A 16,344-nucleotide genomic window follows, 5' to 3' on the forward strand; every position below is an offset into this window, starting at 1 on the left:
TTTAATCTGCTCTGGAAGAGGAGCTCACAGGAATTCCAAGAGGAGGGCGCTGGGCTATGCTGAAACTGAGGTTATGCAAGGACTGATTTTCCAGACTTTGCTTCCCTTCCTGAATCCATCTGGCAATGGCAAGAGAGGGGAAAACTAACAGGATTGGCATTTTTCCTTCTGGAAAAGGCAGAGGCTGGAGGTGGGGGGAGATTTGGCTTTGCCAGCTGATGAAACACAAGGAGAATTCCTCATTTCCAGCATTATGTTGGGGAAAACGTCCCTATTTCCCAGGATAACCCCTGTCCCAGCTAGGTCCAGCTCTTCCACACCAGCCAACGCTGTTTGGTTCAGGGTGAAATCGTAATTTATCCTGAAACTGTAATTGAAAATTGTAATTTATCCTGGGATTTGATTTCCAGGCCTCTGCCCTTCCGAGGGCAGCGCAGAGCCAGCTGCCAGGATTGAAGCAGAGCTGGCTTTCCCCACAACCATGATTTTATAGGAAAATACTCTTTTAATCTTAATTTCTTCCCTTATCAGACCCATCTGCGATTCCCAGACACTGTTTTGAGGACACAGAGAGAGATTTTTGCTGGAGAACAAAAAACTAAGTGGGATAAGGAGGGATTTTCTGATGAAAAATAGGGTTAACTATCAAAACTCCGTGGTACCTGCAGGATTTTGGAGGTGAGGGGCTGTCCCAGGCCATTATCCCTGCTTCTGCTTGGTGGGCTCTGATCTATCAATTTTTATGGATTTTTTTCAAGCCCTACTCAAAGCAAACACAAACCCCAAGGCTGATCACAGATTTCTTTGTAGGGAAGGAGATGGAGCTCCAGGGATGCTTTTACAGATAAAAAACACTGGAGAAGGAGGGAGGAATGCACTGAACAGATTAAAAACTCTCCTTTTCTACGAAGAAATGTGGAATGACACCTGGATTTCCCCGGGGACAGCACCACAAGAGGGAGACTCGCTGCTACAGCAGAGCTGGCAGTGTCCTTGGCACCGCCACTGTCCCGATCCACCCCCAGTTTCAGCTCCAAATCCCCGCCTTCCCACCTTTTCCCCCCGTGCCGAGGAGTCCAGAGAGAGTAACAAAATTATTTATTTCATTCCCTCCTCAGGCAAACCTCAGTTCTGTCCAGAAATGGTAAAAAAACCTCTGGAGCTGGCAGGAGCAGCAGATCCAGGTGCTGTGGGAAGGGAAGTCCCAGGAGCTGGGGGAACTGGACCAGTTCCTTTGGTCGGGGAGGGGTGTGAACTTTTGGGGGTCTCTCCCTCTTTTTCAAATATCCTTGATGACCTCCTCAAGCTCCTCTTTTGTGTACATGTGGAATTTCATCCCAGGTTCCACCGTGGCAAGCTGGAAGAGAAGGAACAAGGGGTTAAGTGTGGCTGAGGAAAGCAGGGAGCAGCTGTTCCTTCTTCTGATCTGCCAGACCAGCAGGATCATTCCAGCCCGGAACACGCTCCGTGAGTCCCTAAAATAGCTGCCTGCTGCACAAATAGCTTTGAATTGACTCAGTCTCCTCAGAGCAGCAGAAGGGAATTTTAGTGGGAACAGGCAGGCGCTGCTCCCACTTGATGGGGGAAAAGCCATCAAAACCTCCCAGGAGAGAATTCCTGCCTCTCCAAAGGCTTCTTCTCCCCCAGGAACCAACCAAGGGGACAAATCCTGGCCTGTCTGGGAGCTAAGGGGATTCAGGGTTGGCTCAGGGAAACTGAGGCAGAGATCTCTAAGGAAAACAGGGACAGGGACAACACAGCGTCAGGGCAGACAGCCAAAACATTCCAGAGGCAGCACCAAGGATGAGGGATACTTGAATGAAAAGCCTGGAAGGGAAACATGAGCAGAAATATTCACACCTGGCTCGGGATGAGAGCCCAAAACAGGGACAGCTGTGTCAGTGGAAATGCCAAGGCTCCAGAGGGAGCTGGGATGCCCCGGAAGGAGCTGGGGTATCCTGTAACAGGCTGGGATGGGGCAGGAGCGGGCTGGGATGGGGCAGGAGCGGGCTGGGATGCTCCTGAACTCACAGGCACTGGGGCACATGGTTTGACTCTTCAGGGATCAAAGTGTATGGATGCAACCAATAAGCTGAAGGAAAGCTCTGGAGCATCCCAGCAGATCCCAGAGCTCTTCTGAGGTGACTGTTCACAAGTCTCCCCTTCACCAGCACAAGGGGAAGGAGCAGATCCAGGGGCAGGAAGGTTCCATGAGGTGTTTCCAAGTAGAAACATCCCTGAGCCTGAGAGCTCCTGCCAGCCCAGGCTTCACCGAGAACTCTCAGACAAGGCGGAGACACTTGGAGATGCCACTTTAGGCCTCTCAAATCATGGAGTGGTTTGGGTTGCAAGGGACCTTAAAACCCATCCAGTCCCACCCCTGCCATGGCAGGGACACCTTCCACTAGCCCAGGTGGCTCCAAGCTCTGTCCAGCCTGGCCATGGACACTGCCAGGGATCCAGGGACAGCCACAGCTGCTCTGGGCACCAAACCACCTGTGCAGGGACTGGACTGATCCTGGACCCAACCAGACTCAACAAGACCCAGATTTATGCACCAAAACCAGTTCTAATACTGAAAAAACCTTCATGAACACCCAAAACCAGCACTCAGAGACACCAGTTCCTTTGCTTTTCCACACCTCCTCAAACCTGTCCCTCACTTTCTCCCGACAAAAGCTTCCCTCCACCATTCCCTGACAGGCTTCCCAGGGAAGTCATTAATCCAAAAGCATGAAGTCCTTTCAGGCTCCTGACCACCGCCATCCATGGATTTAACTCTTCCACAACCACACTTTCCCTTCTTCTCTTTGTTCCTAGATGGAAAATGCCACAGGAGAGGAGCCAGAGCCAAGAAATGGGAGAGGCACATACTTCTAGGAAGCAAAGAGCTCTTCAGGTGGCAGATTTTCATCCACGGGGTGACTTGAGTCAATAGAAACCTTTTAATCCTCAGCACATTCCTGCTGTCCTCCCCCCAGCACAATTCCACCCCACTCCAGGGCCGTGCCAAGCACAGTTAAGCCCTGTTAAACAGGGACATGACATCAGGATACTGTACACATTCCTCTGCCTGCACTGTACCAGGAAAAAATGTATGGTGAAGGGCTGGAAGAGCACCTGGGAAGGAGATTCCAGCCGCCTGGCATGATTTTGGGACAGAGTATCCAAGTTTCCTTGTGCTGTTGGCCTTCCCCTCCAAAGGAAGTTGGTTAATCCCACCAGGAATGGTCCCCCCAGCAGCAACGTTTCATACAAAAATGGGGCAAACACCTCAAGGCTGTTTGGGAAAAGGTTTCCCAGCACTCAGAGGGAAGGAATGGGAGGAGAGAGCAGCTCAGGAGCTGGAAGGCCACACTTTGGAAAGGTCTGGTGTCTCATAACCCACCCGAAATAGAAGCAAACTCTATACGCCAGCCTGACTTCTCATCTCCCAGTTACCCCACCCAATCCAAAGGGTTTGTACCTTTCCCACCCAAAAAGGAGCCTATGGAGCAGGTTTGGGGGGCCCAGCATCTCCAGGTCTGTGGGTACTGCCTGCTCCCGGGGTTCCAGGGGCACAGCCATTCCTGGAGGATCCTGTTGCTCCCACTGTCCAAGGGATTTTTGGCACTGCCCCAGGACTGATATAGCAGCCCAGGAGCTGGGTAATTTTCATTCCTTCTAGTATTACAAGCAGCAAGGCAAAAAAGAATGGCTAGATCCAGGGGAAGAACAAGCCATCTGGGTGGTGTGTTGGGTTCTGCTGACTGGAGGTCAGAGAATCCCTTCTGCTCATCATGGATTAGCTGTGAAAACAGACCAGGCTCTGGACCTCTGGAAAAGCTTTAACTTTTCCAAAATGCCCCAGAGGAGATGATGAAAAGGGCAGGAACATCTGCAGCAGTTGGCTCAGGAAGCCCTGAGCTGCTCCATTCCTTGTTCCAGGGGCAATCCTGACTCCAGGAGGACTCACCTCGATGTTGGTGGCATTTAGTTTCTCCTCCATGACCTGTTTCAGGATGACCAGGGAAGATTTGATGGCTTCCTTTAGCGTCATGGACTGGAAAACAAATGGCTCGTGGATTACATGGTGGAGGCTCAGGACGTGGCCCTGCTCCCTCCCCTCTCCCAAATCCCTTGAGCCAGGCAGCGAACGGAGCAGCTCATCAAGGCAGCTGCAGCATCCCCGCGACACTGGAGCAGGCAGGGCAGGGATATCCACAGGGACAGTGAAATCCTGCCTCTCTGAGATTTAAAAATGGGTAATTTGGGCACATAAATCTGAAGGGATTGGGACAGCAGAGGCTGTTTCTCTTCACCATTTTCCTCCCAAAAAGCCAGATTCCCTCTTAGCAGGAGCCTCCAAGCTGCATTTAATCTGATAAATCCCATGCATCACTAGAGCCAGAGGGATGTGCAGCACAGCTGGGTTCACTCACTTTGCACTTGAAAAAGGGTTGACAATCCAGAGAGTCCAGAGTTTGGGTAATTTGGAGAATTCTAGTGAACAAATGAGTCTTCCCAGCCACCACCACTAATTGTGCTTTCATTTAGGGCTTGGTTTCTTACTGCCCAAAACAAGCAACTCCCTCCTCAGGGGGGGAAAAAATTCCTGTTTAATACCAAACATGACCAGAACTTGCAGCACAAAAGCTGCTCCCTTGCCTGGTGAGGTGAAGGTGTTGGTGTGAGCTCAAGGTGCTTCCAGCTGCATCCACACGGAGCCTGATGCTGACAGCAGCACTTGGAGCTCAGTTTTTATTTATAGAGAACTTCCTGACATGGCCTTAATTACCTCACAGGCAGAAAGCAGCTGCTGGGAGTAGCTCTACTCATCGTAGAGATCCTCAGCACCTACTCACAGGATCCACTGCTAAGGAGTGATCCTGCCCTGAGGATCCTAGCCCAGCCCAGTCCTAAATCCTCACTGGGAAGGGAATTAGGGGGTCCTGGTAGGTGGTGAAGTACCCCAGACCCATGAGAAGTGACCCCCAATCCCAAATCCAGTCCTTACCTTGTGGTAAACCTCCTGCAGGGAGCTCTGGGCTCCCTCTGAGGCGGAGCCGATGGCTCTGGCATCGCACTGCACGAATGTTCCCGAGGGATCCATGTGGAACCTGTGGGGACAGGGGGTGACTGCCTGCGCCCCATCCCACCCCAGGGCACCCCAAGGACTCTCTCACCAGCTCCCCAGAGCTCCCTGCACAGCTGGAGCTGGGATTCATCCCCAAGAGCTCCTGGGCTGGCAGCTTACACACTCTGACACTGCCCTCCTTCCTCAGAGAACCATTTTCCTTTGGATTTCCCAGTTTATCCTATTTTTTTTTTAATAAATCCAGTAAGTTTTCCCTGCTGGAAGGGAGACCTGACTGGGCTGGCTCTGCCAAGCCTTTCCCACTTCCAGTGGGGCCATTTGAAGCCCTGAGTTCAGGTTACAGCTGCTCCAACACCTCCCCAAGGAATGTCACATGGATTATGTTACTGGTGGCTCTGCTGGTCCTTTAGGGAAAGGTAAGAACACACTCAGGACGAGGAGAGCTTTAACGCTTCCCTCCTCCCCAGGAAACCACATTTTTAATAAAGAAAAGCAAGGGTTTGGGGAAGATATGATGTTTTTTCCATGGCAAACAGGCAAGCAGGGCTCTGGAAAGAGTTTAACAGGATTAACAAACATATCAGGGACATAATGGGATAAACCCCGAGGGTTAGGCTTAAGGAAAATCCCAGAATGGAGTCATTAAAACAGCCCGGGAATTTTGCAGTGGAGGTTTGGTCTTTTCCCTGGATAAGAGACCAGAACTCACAGCTGGGGTCCCTTCTCATCCACTCCTCCGAAGAGCAGAGCGACGCCGAACGGGCGGGACTGCAGGAGAAAGGAGGGAATGGGTCGGACAAGGACAAGGAAGGGGGGTTCCCCAGCACCCCCAGATCCCCCCTGGATCCCACCATGGCTCCTGGATCAGCATCTTCCTCCCCGAACTGCAGGGCCAGGTTAGACACAGCCTGTGTCACACTCTCCACCGTCATCGTCTCGTTGTAGGTGAACCAGTGATTCTGCAGGAAAATCCAAACAAAGATTCCCATTATCCCCATGGTCCCAAAATATGACGCTCCTGCGTGGCTGAGGTGGAGTGATGCCCTGTGTGGACACAAGGATAACTTCCCTATGGAACTCTGGGCACAGCCAGTTCTCCCATGGAAGCATCAGGCAGAGTGGGATGTACAAAAATCCACAGAAAATTTTGGGATACCAAGGCCTTGGGATGCCAACAGGGAAATGCAAGGCTGAAGGGTTTCATCCCAGTATCTCTTTTGGAAGTCATGTGTTATCCAGCTCTCCAGAAGGTGGAAAAGTGCTGATATGCAGGAGAAAACCCCAGGAAAATCCTTTGCTGTAGCACAGATTTGTTCCTGGGACCTCCAAGCACCTGAGGCATCCAGGAAACTTAAGGGGATAAAAATAAAACCAATACATCCAGTATTCTGCCAAAACAGTCAGACAGCCCCTCTGCTCCCAGCAAAGCCTCCAGCTTCCCACCAGCTTCTTTGATGGAATGATCTTCCCTTTCCCAGCACTTTCAAGGAATTCCTGGGATTTGTGCTGCTAATTTAAGAACAGAGATGTCGGATCTTACCTGAGTCTCCACTCTGGCCTTGTCAATTAAAGTCTTTGCATCAGCTATTAGGCCACTCATGGCACACCCTGGAATGGGAAAGGGGAAACAGGGGTCATTCCACCCATTCTTTGGGATGTGTTTCCCCCCAGACTGCCCAAAGCCCACGTAAAACACAAAGGGCTGCAGGGAGAAGCTGGTCCCTGAGTGGGAACGTGGGAAAGGGATTTGTCCCACTGGTGAGGCCACACCTGGAACCCTGGGGTCAGTTTTGGGTTTCTCACAAGAAGGACATTGAGGGGCTGGAGTGTATCCAGAGAGGGGAACAGAGCTGGGGAAGGGTCTGGAGCCCCAGGAGCTGCTGAGGGAGCTGGGAAAGGGGCTCAGCCTGGAGCAAAGGAGGCTCAGGGGGGACCTTGTGGCTCTGCACAAGTCCCTGACAGGAGGGGGCTGCCGGGGGGGTCGGGCTCTGCTCGCAGGGAACAGGGACAGGAGGAGAGGGAACGGCCTCAGGCTGGGCCAGGGGAGGCTCAGGTCAGACATTAGGTAAATTTTTTTTCACGGAAAGGGTGGTCAGGCCCTGGCACAGGCTGCCCCTGTGAGCAGTGGTGGAGTCCCCATCCCTGGAAGGGTTCAGAAAGTGTCTGGATGTGGCACCTGGGGACACGGATTAGCGGTGGCCTTGGTATGGTTGGACTCAATGATCTCAGAGAGCTTTTCCAACCTCAAGGATTCCATGGAATTGAAACAGATTTGCTCCACAACCTGCTGGGAAGGGGCCCTGGCTGCCCCACAGCCAGCAGATGCAGCAGGAGCCCCCAGCACAGACTCCACTCTGGGAAGAGGGGGCTGCACCGCAAGCCCCCAGGAAGAGGAAATAATCAGACTCTTGGAGCTCTTCCCATGCCCATGGAACAGCAGCATGGGGATTTTGGAGGTTTCCTGCCTTTCAGGGCAATGTGTTTGGTCATGAGCCCATCGTGAGCCCCTCAGGGCGTGGGTGGCTCCAGGTTGATCCTGGAGAAACTGGCCCCGAGTCAAGCCCACCATAATTCCCCACCCTCCCAGAGCTAAATTTGGGATGAGCTTTCATGAGGGAGGTCACTGAGGCAGGGGGCAGTGCTTCAGCTGCCTCTTTCTGGTTCCTGCAGCTACGTTCTGCTGGCTCAGAGCCTGGAAAACCAGTGACCAGGAGCTGGTGTGCGCTGGGAGGGATGAGCATTCCTGCTCCAGGCAGAACTGCCTGCAGGGACAGCTCATCCCAAAACACAACTTCCCGAATTCCCACGGCACAGACTCTTATCATAAATAATTCACAGTTTTAAGGGTGCTCCCAGAGCTGACCCAGAGGGACCCCCAAGGCCGAATCCCTTCTCTGTACCAATGTGGGAGTCAATCTCCACGATCTTCTCGATGCTGCTGGGCTCCATGAGGGGAGATGTGATCCTCTTCTCCACAGCCAGGCAAACTCCCTCTGAGGTCTGGATCCCGATGGCTGTGGAGCCAAGCTGGAAAACACCACCACAGGCTCCAGCTCAATGGTAATTCTGACTTATCTGCAGGTGTGTTGGTTTGGATTCAATTGCATCACCCACACACAAACCCACTCTGGCTTTGCATGGTGGATTTGAAAGCTTATTCCTTGAAGGAGGGAATGGGGAAGGTGAAATCCATGTGATTCCCATGAGAACCCAGTGGGGCTGCTGCACATCCTTCATCTTTCAAGCAACAGCAGTTTGTGGAGCCTGGTGAGTGTAAAAGGCCCTGGGAATTCTCCTCTGCCAGAGGGAAAGAAGAGTTTAAAGGGCGAGAGGATTTCCCACGTCAGTACAAATCCTGCTGCACCTCGGGCTTGGGCACCTGGCTTTCCATAAGCTCCTGTTCTCTCCAGAGTCCCAGGCAGTCAGTTCCACCCAGGGACTGCAGGACACCTCAGTGGCACCATGGCCACAAGCAAAGGGACAGATCTCAGGGGCTCCTGGCAGCCCTTGTCTGGATCCTGCCATGATCCTGCCTTGATCCCACCCATTCCTTCCTGGATCCCACCTTGATCCCATCAGCCCCTGCCTTGATCCCACCTCAATCGCACCAACTCTCACCTTGATCCCACAAATCCCTGCCTTGAAGAACCCCTTCTTTGATCCCACTTTGATCCCACCAACCCTTACCTTGATCCTATTTAATCCCACCAAGCCCCACATTGGTCCCCACCCTAATCCCGCCAGCTCCTAAACTCGATCCTTGATCCCACCAACAATTACCCTCATCCCACTTTGATCCCACCAGCCCCTGCCTTGATCCCCCCTTGCTCCCAGCACTCGCAGCTTTTCCCCACCATGGAACTTCCTGGCATGATCAGCTGCAGTGTGCAGTGCTAACAGCTCCCAACATCCACTTCAAGACACAGGCTTTAGTTCTGACCCCAAGATTCCCTGGAAAGCTGCACCTACAGCCACAGGTCTTGGCAGGAGATCTGTTCTAATTTATGAAGCCAGCATGGTCACCAACATCCTCCTGGGAGCTTTAATTCCCTAGTCCTTGATAATTTTAATACTTTTTCTGTTACATTATTGCTTTATTCCTCTTTTCAGTGCTCCAAAGCGCTAAAGCAACACAGAAAAGATGAAGCCAGGACCCTTCTCCACAATCCAAACACCTCAGAGCTTTTTCCCTTCATAACTTGACTTGCTTCTTCCAAATTTAAGCCATTACCAATCAACCCACACTCTATAAATACAATAAACAGGAATATTTATCAATTAAGGACATTTATCAATTAAGGATATTTTAATCCCCATTTACCAATTAAGGATACTTAAACCCCATTTGGCCCTGCAAAGGTGGGCTTGCTCATAACAATCTTCACATTTTAAATCCACCCAAGAAGCCTTTTAGGTTTGATTTGGGGAAAAACAGCTTCGGATTGGGTTTGGTTTGGGGATAAATCACTTGGTAGGACAGGGGATGGAACATTCCACTGAATTTTGGGGAAAATCAATGGGTTTTGGTTCTTAGTGACCCATAAAAGATCAGAGCTGTGGGATGTTTGGCTGGAGGAAACAGGCACAGCCTGGATCAGTCCTGACCAACCCATACTTGGGGTTTGAAGGAGCCCTAAATGTCACAGTTTGGAAACGTTTTAACGTACCTTTATGGCCTCGATGGCATATTCCACCTGGAAGAGCCTCCCCTCTGGAGAGAACGTGTTCACACCCCTGCAAGGACAACACAGACAGAGTGAGAGGGGCAGGAAACCAAAGGAATGCAAGTCCTGGGCACAGGTAGCACAGGTGGGGCAGGGGGATGTGTCCCCCTCAGCACTGAACACCCACAGGGGCTGGATTCGGGATGTTCATGGAAAGGAAAATCCAGCAGGTCAAGGGACAGGTGAGAAGCAGGTGGGGTGTCACAGCACACTCTGGGTGCTGGAAGCCTTTGGAATCCAGAGGGTGCACCACGAGCCAGAAAGGTTTTGTTTCACCATAGAATCATGGAATCCTCGAGGCTGGAGAAGTCCCTTGAGATCGTCGAGTCCAACCGTTCCCCCAGCACGGCCAAGGCCAGCACTAACCCATGTCCCCAAGTGCCACATCCACGTGCTTTTTTGAGCCCTTCCAGGGATGAGGACTCCACCTCTGCCCTGAGCAGCCTGTGTCAGGGCTGGATAGCCCTTTCCATGAAAAAAAAAATCCCAATATCCAAACTAAACATCCGTGACCCAGCCTGAGGCCGTTCCCTCTCCTCCTGTCCCTGTTCCCTGGCAGCAGAGCCCGACCCCCCCGGCTGCCCCCTCCTGTCAGGGAGTTGTGCAGAGCCACAAGGTCCCCCCTGAGCCTCCTTTGCTCCAGGCTGAGCCCCTTTCCCAGCTCCCTCAGCGGCTCCTGGCGATCTAGACCCACGATTCCGCAGCTCGGTTGCTCCTCACCGGACACGCTCCGTCCCCTGGATACCCCATCCCGCCTCATCCCCGCACACCAAACAAGGGCTCCCGAGCTCCCGCCGCCCTCGGATCCGTCCTATCCTGGCAGCCCCTGGTCCCGTGGCAGGGCCCAGCAACGCTGCGGGCTCGTGGCAGCTCCCGGTGCGATCCCAGTGCGGGAGGCGCCGGTCGGGGTGCCCCGGACCGGCCGGGCCGCGCCGGGCGCAGGCCCGTGACTCAGCCGCGGGCGCGGGCGGGCACTCACCGGTCGTACTCGGAGCGTGTGAGGAACATGGCGACGGCGGGGCCGGGTGGCTCCGGGGATCCCGGGGACTCCGGAGGTACCGGGGGGGTTCGGGGGTTCCAGAGGCACCGGGAGCGCCGCGGCCTCACCGGGGGCTGCAATGCCGCTTCCGGCCCCGAGCACCACTTCCGCCCGCGCCGCCCGCCCATTGGGCAGCGGCCGTGCGATCTGACCAATAGGAGTGCGGGAAGGGCGGGATCAGTGCACAGGAGAGGGACGGGGATTGGCGGGAGCAGGGGATGGGCGGGGCCGTGGATCGGGGCGCGGCCAAGGCACGAGGGGCGTGGCCGGAGCATGAGGGGCGCGGCCATAACACCGGGGAGTCCGAGGGACAGGGGGCGCGGTCTGGGCAGGGGGCGGGGCATAGCGCCGGGGGGCGGGGCCAGAGCGGGATGGGGCGGGCGCGCTGAGGGGCGCGGTGACGGAGGGGGCGTGGCTTGGGTGCGGGGGGCGGGGTCAGAGCAGCAGGGGGCGGGGCCTGAGGGCGGGCACGGCGCGGTGCCGGGAGGGGCTCCGAGGAATGGGGTCTCGGGAAGGGGTACCGGGAAGGGGTACCGGGAAGGGGGTACCGGGAAGGAGTCCCGGAAAGGGGGTACTAGGAAGAGGTACCGGGAAGGGGTACCGGGAGGTGGTACCAGGGAGGGGATACCGGGCAGGGGGCACCGGGAAGAAGCTACGGGAGGCAGTGTCGGGAAGGGGCTACGGGACGGGATGCAGGGAAAGGAATACCGGGAGGGGGTATATGGCCCTGGAGTCCCGGGGCCCTACGGGCACCCCAGCGCCCAGGACACGGTGCGACGCCGTCAGGCTCCTTGCCGGCCCCGTTACCGGTCCCCGGCGGGCTTCTCGCCTCGTTCCAGCGCTCCCGACTAACGGGGGATCTGAGGGGCCGGCGGACGGGCGGCCCCCCCCGGGGGGCGCTGCGCGGGCCGGAGGGCCTGGGGGCGGACCGGGGCGGGGGGCTGTCCCGGGGGGGCCCGGGGCCGGCCCAGGGGCGCTGCCGGGGGCGGGGCGGTGCTGCCCGCCCTGGGGGCGGTGGGGTGCCCGGTGGCGGCTCCGCCAGCGGAGCCGTCCCAGCGGGCGGCGGAGGCAGCACCGACCGCCCCCGGCCCGGCCATGTCGGAGCCCGGCGCCCCCGCGGCCGGTGATAAAGCGCCCCGGCTCCAGGTAGGGCTCCGGTGCGTCCCCCCCTCCCGGTGACCGCGGCAGGCTCCCGGTGCAGCCCCTTGGTGTCCCGGCACAGTTGCCCGGGCCAATCCCCGGTGTCCCCCTCGTGTCCCGGTGCCCATCCCCGGAGGAGTCCATGGTGTGCCAGCGCCGACCTCCGGAGAAGCCCACAGTGTCCCGTTGCAGCCGCCCGGTGCGACCTCCGGTGCAGCCTCCCAGTGTGGCGGTGCAGCCCTCCGCTGTTCTGGTGCCGTGGCCGATGCCGTTCCTCGGTCCCCCAGGGCAGTGCCCTGCCCGGGGCAATCCCGTTGCAGCTCCCCCGTTTCCCCGGGGCAGCCCCTCCGTCCCCCGGTGCGGCCCCTCCGGTACCCCGGGGCAGCCCCCGGTGCAGTCCTCCCGGTTTCCCGGAGTGGACTCCCCTCCACCGAGGTTACCCCCACCCCGGACCAGGCCCCATTGCAGCCCCCTTATCCCCCATTGCAGCCCCCAGCCCGGGCCAGTCCCGTTATGGCCACCTGGGGTAGCCCACGGTGCAGCCCCCCCGTGCCCCGGGTAGCCTTCCGCTCCCCCGGTGCAGCCCCCCCGGTTCCCTGGAGCGGTCCCCGGGGCAAGTCCCGGTGCCGTCCCGATGCTTCCTGGCTCCCGTCACTCTCTCCTGCAGGACCGTGTCCTGCGTGGGCTGCACTGGGGCCGCCTCCAGGAGCCCCTGGGCTTCATCAAGGTGCTGGAATGGGTGAGTGACCCCCAGGGTGTCCCCCTACCCCCGGCCGGATCCCGGGACCCCCCGTCACGGCCCCCTCCCCAGCCCTGCTGGGTGCTGCTCCCCAACGACCTGGGTCCCCCCACATTTGGGGTTTGCTTTCCTGAAGCCCCCCCAGAACGAAGGAATCCCAGAGCCCCCCCTGCCCCTCTGGAGCTTCCTGCACCCCATCAGCACCGGGAGTGGAGAACTCATTTTGGGGGCTCCGGGAGAGGAGGGGAGCAGGGCCACACGGACCCCTGGGTTCAGACCACGAGCCCCTCCCCGGCCCTCCCCGGTGACCTTGAGCAGGTGGCTCTGCTGGGCCGTGCCAAAGGGGACAGTGACATCGGGGTGTCAGCTCCCCGCCATTCCCACGGGCTCAGGGGGCACTGGGTGGGTGGGTGGGTGGGTGGGTGGGGAGAGGGACTGAGGGTCAGTGAGCCCCAAGAAGGGGGACCCTGTGGACAGGGGGGGAGCCAAGCGCCCGCGGCTCTGTCCTGTCCTGGCCATGCCATGAATGGCTCCCTGTGAGATTGGATTTCAGGGTGGCATTTCTGCAGCTTGGCCTTGCCAGGGCTGGGGGGCTCCTAAGGGAAACTGAGGCACCGGGGGAGACTCAGCCTTCTTTGGGCATCTCCTACCTGGAGGAGCCAGATTGAGGGGCTTTCCCCCAATCCTACAACTCTTTGGTTTGCATAATCCCACTCACAGAGGCTCTGGGCTCCCCCTGCCATTGAGGTCATCATATGGGATCAGACCCCATGTGCAAAGACACCCCAGAAACAAAAACGAGGGGGAAATCCCTGGAGGATCCACCAACACTCCTGCTTAAACCCTTGGTGCCACACATGGGGCTGCCCATCCAGCGTCAGGCCTGGTGGCTTAGATTCCCCATTTCACCCGGGAAGCTGGGAGCTCAGCCAGGAGGAGTTGCGGGAAAACACTTTGAGAATGGTGTTTTCCCGGCACCCTCATCCAAGAGATGAGGCAGCGTGACTCTAAGGGCAAGGGAGGGCGGTGCTGGCTCCTGGGGAGGGGACAGCTCCGGGGGTGCCACCGTGGGGATGCTCCCAGCTGTCTGGAAACCCACTCTGGCACTCAGTACCCTGCCCAAAATTAAGGGGGGGGAACGAGGTGGGTTTGGCCTTGGTGTCCTCACCCCCCCAAACATGACCTCCATCCTCAAATCCCGGTGCCAGTAGAATCCCAGTAGAATCCCAACAGCCGGGGGGTGGCAGCTTGCCCATTACTCAGTGCTGGGGGTACAACCCACTCCCCAGGGATGAAAGGGGTCCCCCCAGGGCCTCAACCCCCCCAGACCCATTGTCCTCTCCTGTAGCTCTTTGCCATCTTCGCCTTCGGCTCCTGCGGCTCCTTCAGCGGCGAGACCGGAGCCACAGTGAAGTGTGACGGCAGCGGGATGACAGTCATCAACATCCAGTTCGGTTACCCCTTCAGGTGAGGGGGTGCTGAGCCCTGACACCCCCTCAGGACTGCCCCCAGGAAAGCTGGGGCGTGCTGGGTTGGGTTAGACTCCCTTCCTGCTGGCAGGACCTCCATGGGCCCACAGCCATGGTCTCTGCGGTGCCATCTTCGGCTGGGGACCATCCACACCTTGACACCGTGGGACATCCCCCGGCTTCAGTTCCTGATGCGTTCCAGGGGGATCCTTGTTAATCACAGAAGACCGGGCTGGGGAAGGAGGGGAATTGTCATTAATCAGGGAAGACCAGGGGAATCCTGATTTATCTGGGAAGGCGATGATGGAGCTGGGCCAGATGAGAGCCGCGGTTCTAACCCCTTTCCTCTGCCACGGGCCCCATGCCAGGGCACTAGACCCTGGAAAAGGATCCAGGTTATGGAAGTGGATTGGTGCCCTCCATCCCAGGGGCCCACCCCAGCCTGCTTATTCTAGCCACCCCCATCAAACCTTCCATTCCCAAGGGACCACCCCAGCCCTTTTTCCATCCATCTCCGCCATTCCAGGGGACCACTGCAACCTGATTATTCCAGCCATCCCTGTCATCACCTCCATTCCCAGGGGACCAACCCTGCATGGTTATTCCACCTACCCCCACCATCCTCTCCATTCCCAGCCCCCTGACATCCCCCTCCCTCTATCCCAGGTTATACCAGATTCCCTTTGGGATGCCGAATTGTGAGGATGAAGCAGAAGCCCACATCCTGTACCTTGTTGGGGATTTCTCTGCTCCCGCCGAGTTTTTTGTGACCCTGGGGGTCTTCTCCTTCCTCTACTCCATGGCGGCTCTTGTGCTCTACCTCCGCTTCCATTCCCTGTACACCGAAAACACGAAGCTCCCCTTCATAGTAAGGCAGGCTCATCCCTCGGGACACGTGGAGCCAGTGCCATGCCAGGATGGCAGCTGATCCCGGTCTCTCATCCTGGCAGGATTTCTGTGTCACCATCTGCTTTGCCTTCTTCTGGTTGGTGGCAGCGGCAGCGTGGGGCAAGGGGCTGAGCGACGTGAAGGCAGCCACGCGCCCCTCCACCCTCATCTCTGCCATGGGGGTCTGCCAGGGCGATGAGGTGCTCTGCAGCGCCGGCACCACGCCGGCCTTTGGGCTGGCCAACATCTCCGTGGTGAGGGCCACACGGGCACACACATGGGCACACGTGGCCAAATACGCGGAATTGTTTCCTTGGGAGCACAGTTGATGGGGTTCAAGCGGAGCTGAGCCTTCACACACACGTGCAGCCCACAGGCTGCAAACGGGTGCGTGTGAGGGCACAGCAGTGCACACGTGTGTTCACGGGACAGCACGCACGGACACGTGAGCACACCGTGCACGCACAGCGCACACGCACAGGTGCACACAGGTGTGTGCTCACACACACAGACACACACACGTCCTTGTGTGCACACACACGTGCCAGACTCCTGAGCTCGGCCAGGAGAGGGCAGTGGGAATGTGGACACACACATGAAAATGTTGGCACACTCATGGAAATGTGGGTGGAAACATTCCACAGCCACCTGCTTTGGTCCCACGGGATGTGGGATCCACCCTGCACCCCCCCCCCCAGCCATCAGGGACTCCCAGGATGGGGTGGGTGGTGGTGGTGCAGTCCCTGGCATTGGTGTTTGGGATGTGTGGGGTCCGTGATGTGGATGGGGGCACAGAGCATGTGGGGTGCATGAGGTATATGGGGTTTATGGGGTGCGTGGGGTGAACTGGGGTGCATGAGGTGCATCTGGCATGTGGGATGCACGGTACCCTGCATACAGGGTCCATGGGTAGCACAGGGTGCATGGCACATGTGGGGCACATGGGGTGCATAAGGTGCCTGGGGTGCATGGAGCACACGGGGTGTATGAAGAGTATGGGGTGCGTGGGGCACATGGGGTGCATGGAGCATGTGGATTACATGGGGTACATGGGGTGCACAGGACATGGGTTACACACGCATAACATGGGGCACACGGGGTGCATGAGGTGCCTGGAGCACAGTGCACGGGATGTATGGGATGTGTGGGGTGTATGGGATACACAGGGCACACACGATGCACAGGGTACAGGGGGTGTAGGGAATGTATGGAGTGCATGGCATCCATGGGCTCTATGGGGTACATAGGGCACACACGATGCACAGGGT

General features: G+C 57.2%; 2 protein-coding genes across 2 annotated transcripts in view; one reads left to right on the plus strand and one right to left on the minus strand.

Annotated features, from left to right (window-relative positions):
- Nucleotides 1-1,081: 1,081 nt before the first annotated feature.
- PSMA5 (proteasome 20S subunit alpha 5) lies at nucleotides 1,082-10,967 on the minus strand. Its single transcript, XM_042013493.1, has 9 exons — nucleotides 10,781-10,967; nucleotides 9,745-9,811; nucleotides 7,978-8,104; nucleotides 6,618-6,685; nucleotides 5,929-6,036; nucleotides 5,787-5,845; nucleotides 4,997-5,099; nucleotides 3,956-4,042; nucleotides 1,082-1,357 (listed from the first exon to the last, which is right to left on the minus strand). Exons 1-9 carry the CDS (start codon nucleotides 10,807-10,809, stop codon nucleotides 1,280-1,282), a joined length of 726 nt encoding a protein of 241 aa, XP_041869427.1. The 5' UTR covers nucleotides 10,810-10,967; the 3' UTR covers nucleotides 1,082-1,279.
- Nucleotides 10,968-11,863: 896 nt separating this feature from the next.
- SYPL2 (synaptophysin like 2) overlaps nucleotides 11,864-16,344 on the plus strand; it is a 5,032-nt gene continuing 551 nt past the window's right edge. Inside the window, exons 1-5 of the mRNA XM_042013774.1 lie at nucleotides 11,864-11,986; nucleotides 12,648-12,719; nucleotides 14,068-14,186; nucleotides 14,855-15,056; nucleotides 15,139-15,330. Coding sequence (XP_041869708.1) covers nucleotides 11,936-11,986; nucleotides 12,648-12,719; nucleotides 14,068-14,186; nucleotides 14,855-15,056; nucleotides 15,139-15,330 — 636 coding nt within the window. The 5' untranslated portion in view covers nucleotides 11,864-11,935. The remainder of the gene's footprint in view (nucleotides 11,987-12,647; nucleotides 12,720-14,067; nucleotides 14,187-14,854; nucleotides 15,057-15,138; nucleotides 15,331-16,344) is intronic.

Source organism: Corvus kubaryi, unplaced genomic scaffold (genome assembly GCF_017639235.1).
Source record: "Corvus kubaryi isolate FWS band 111438036 unplaced genomic scaffold, C.kubaryi_AGA036_p1.0 split1-37355, whole genome shotgun sequence".
NCBI lineage: Eukaryota > Metazoa > Chordata > Aves > Passeriformes > Corvidae > Corvus > Corvus kubaryi.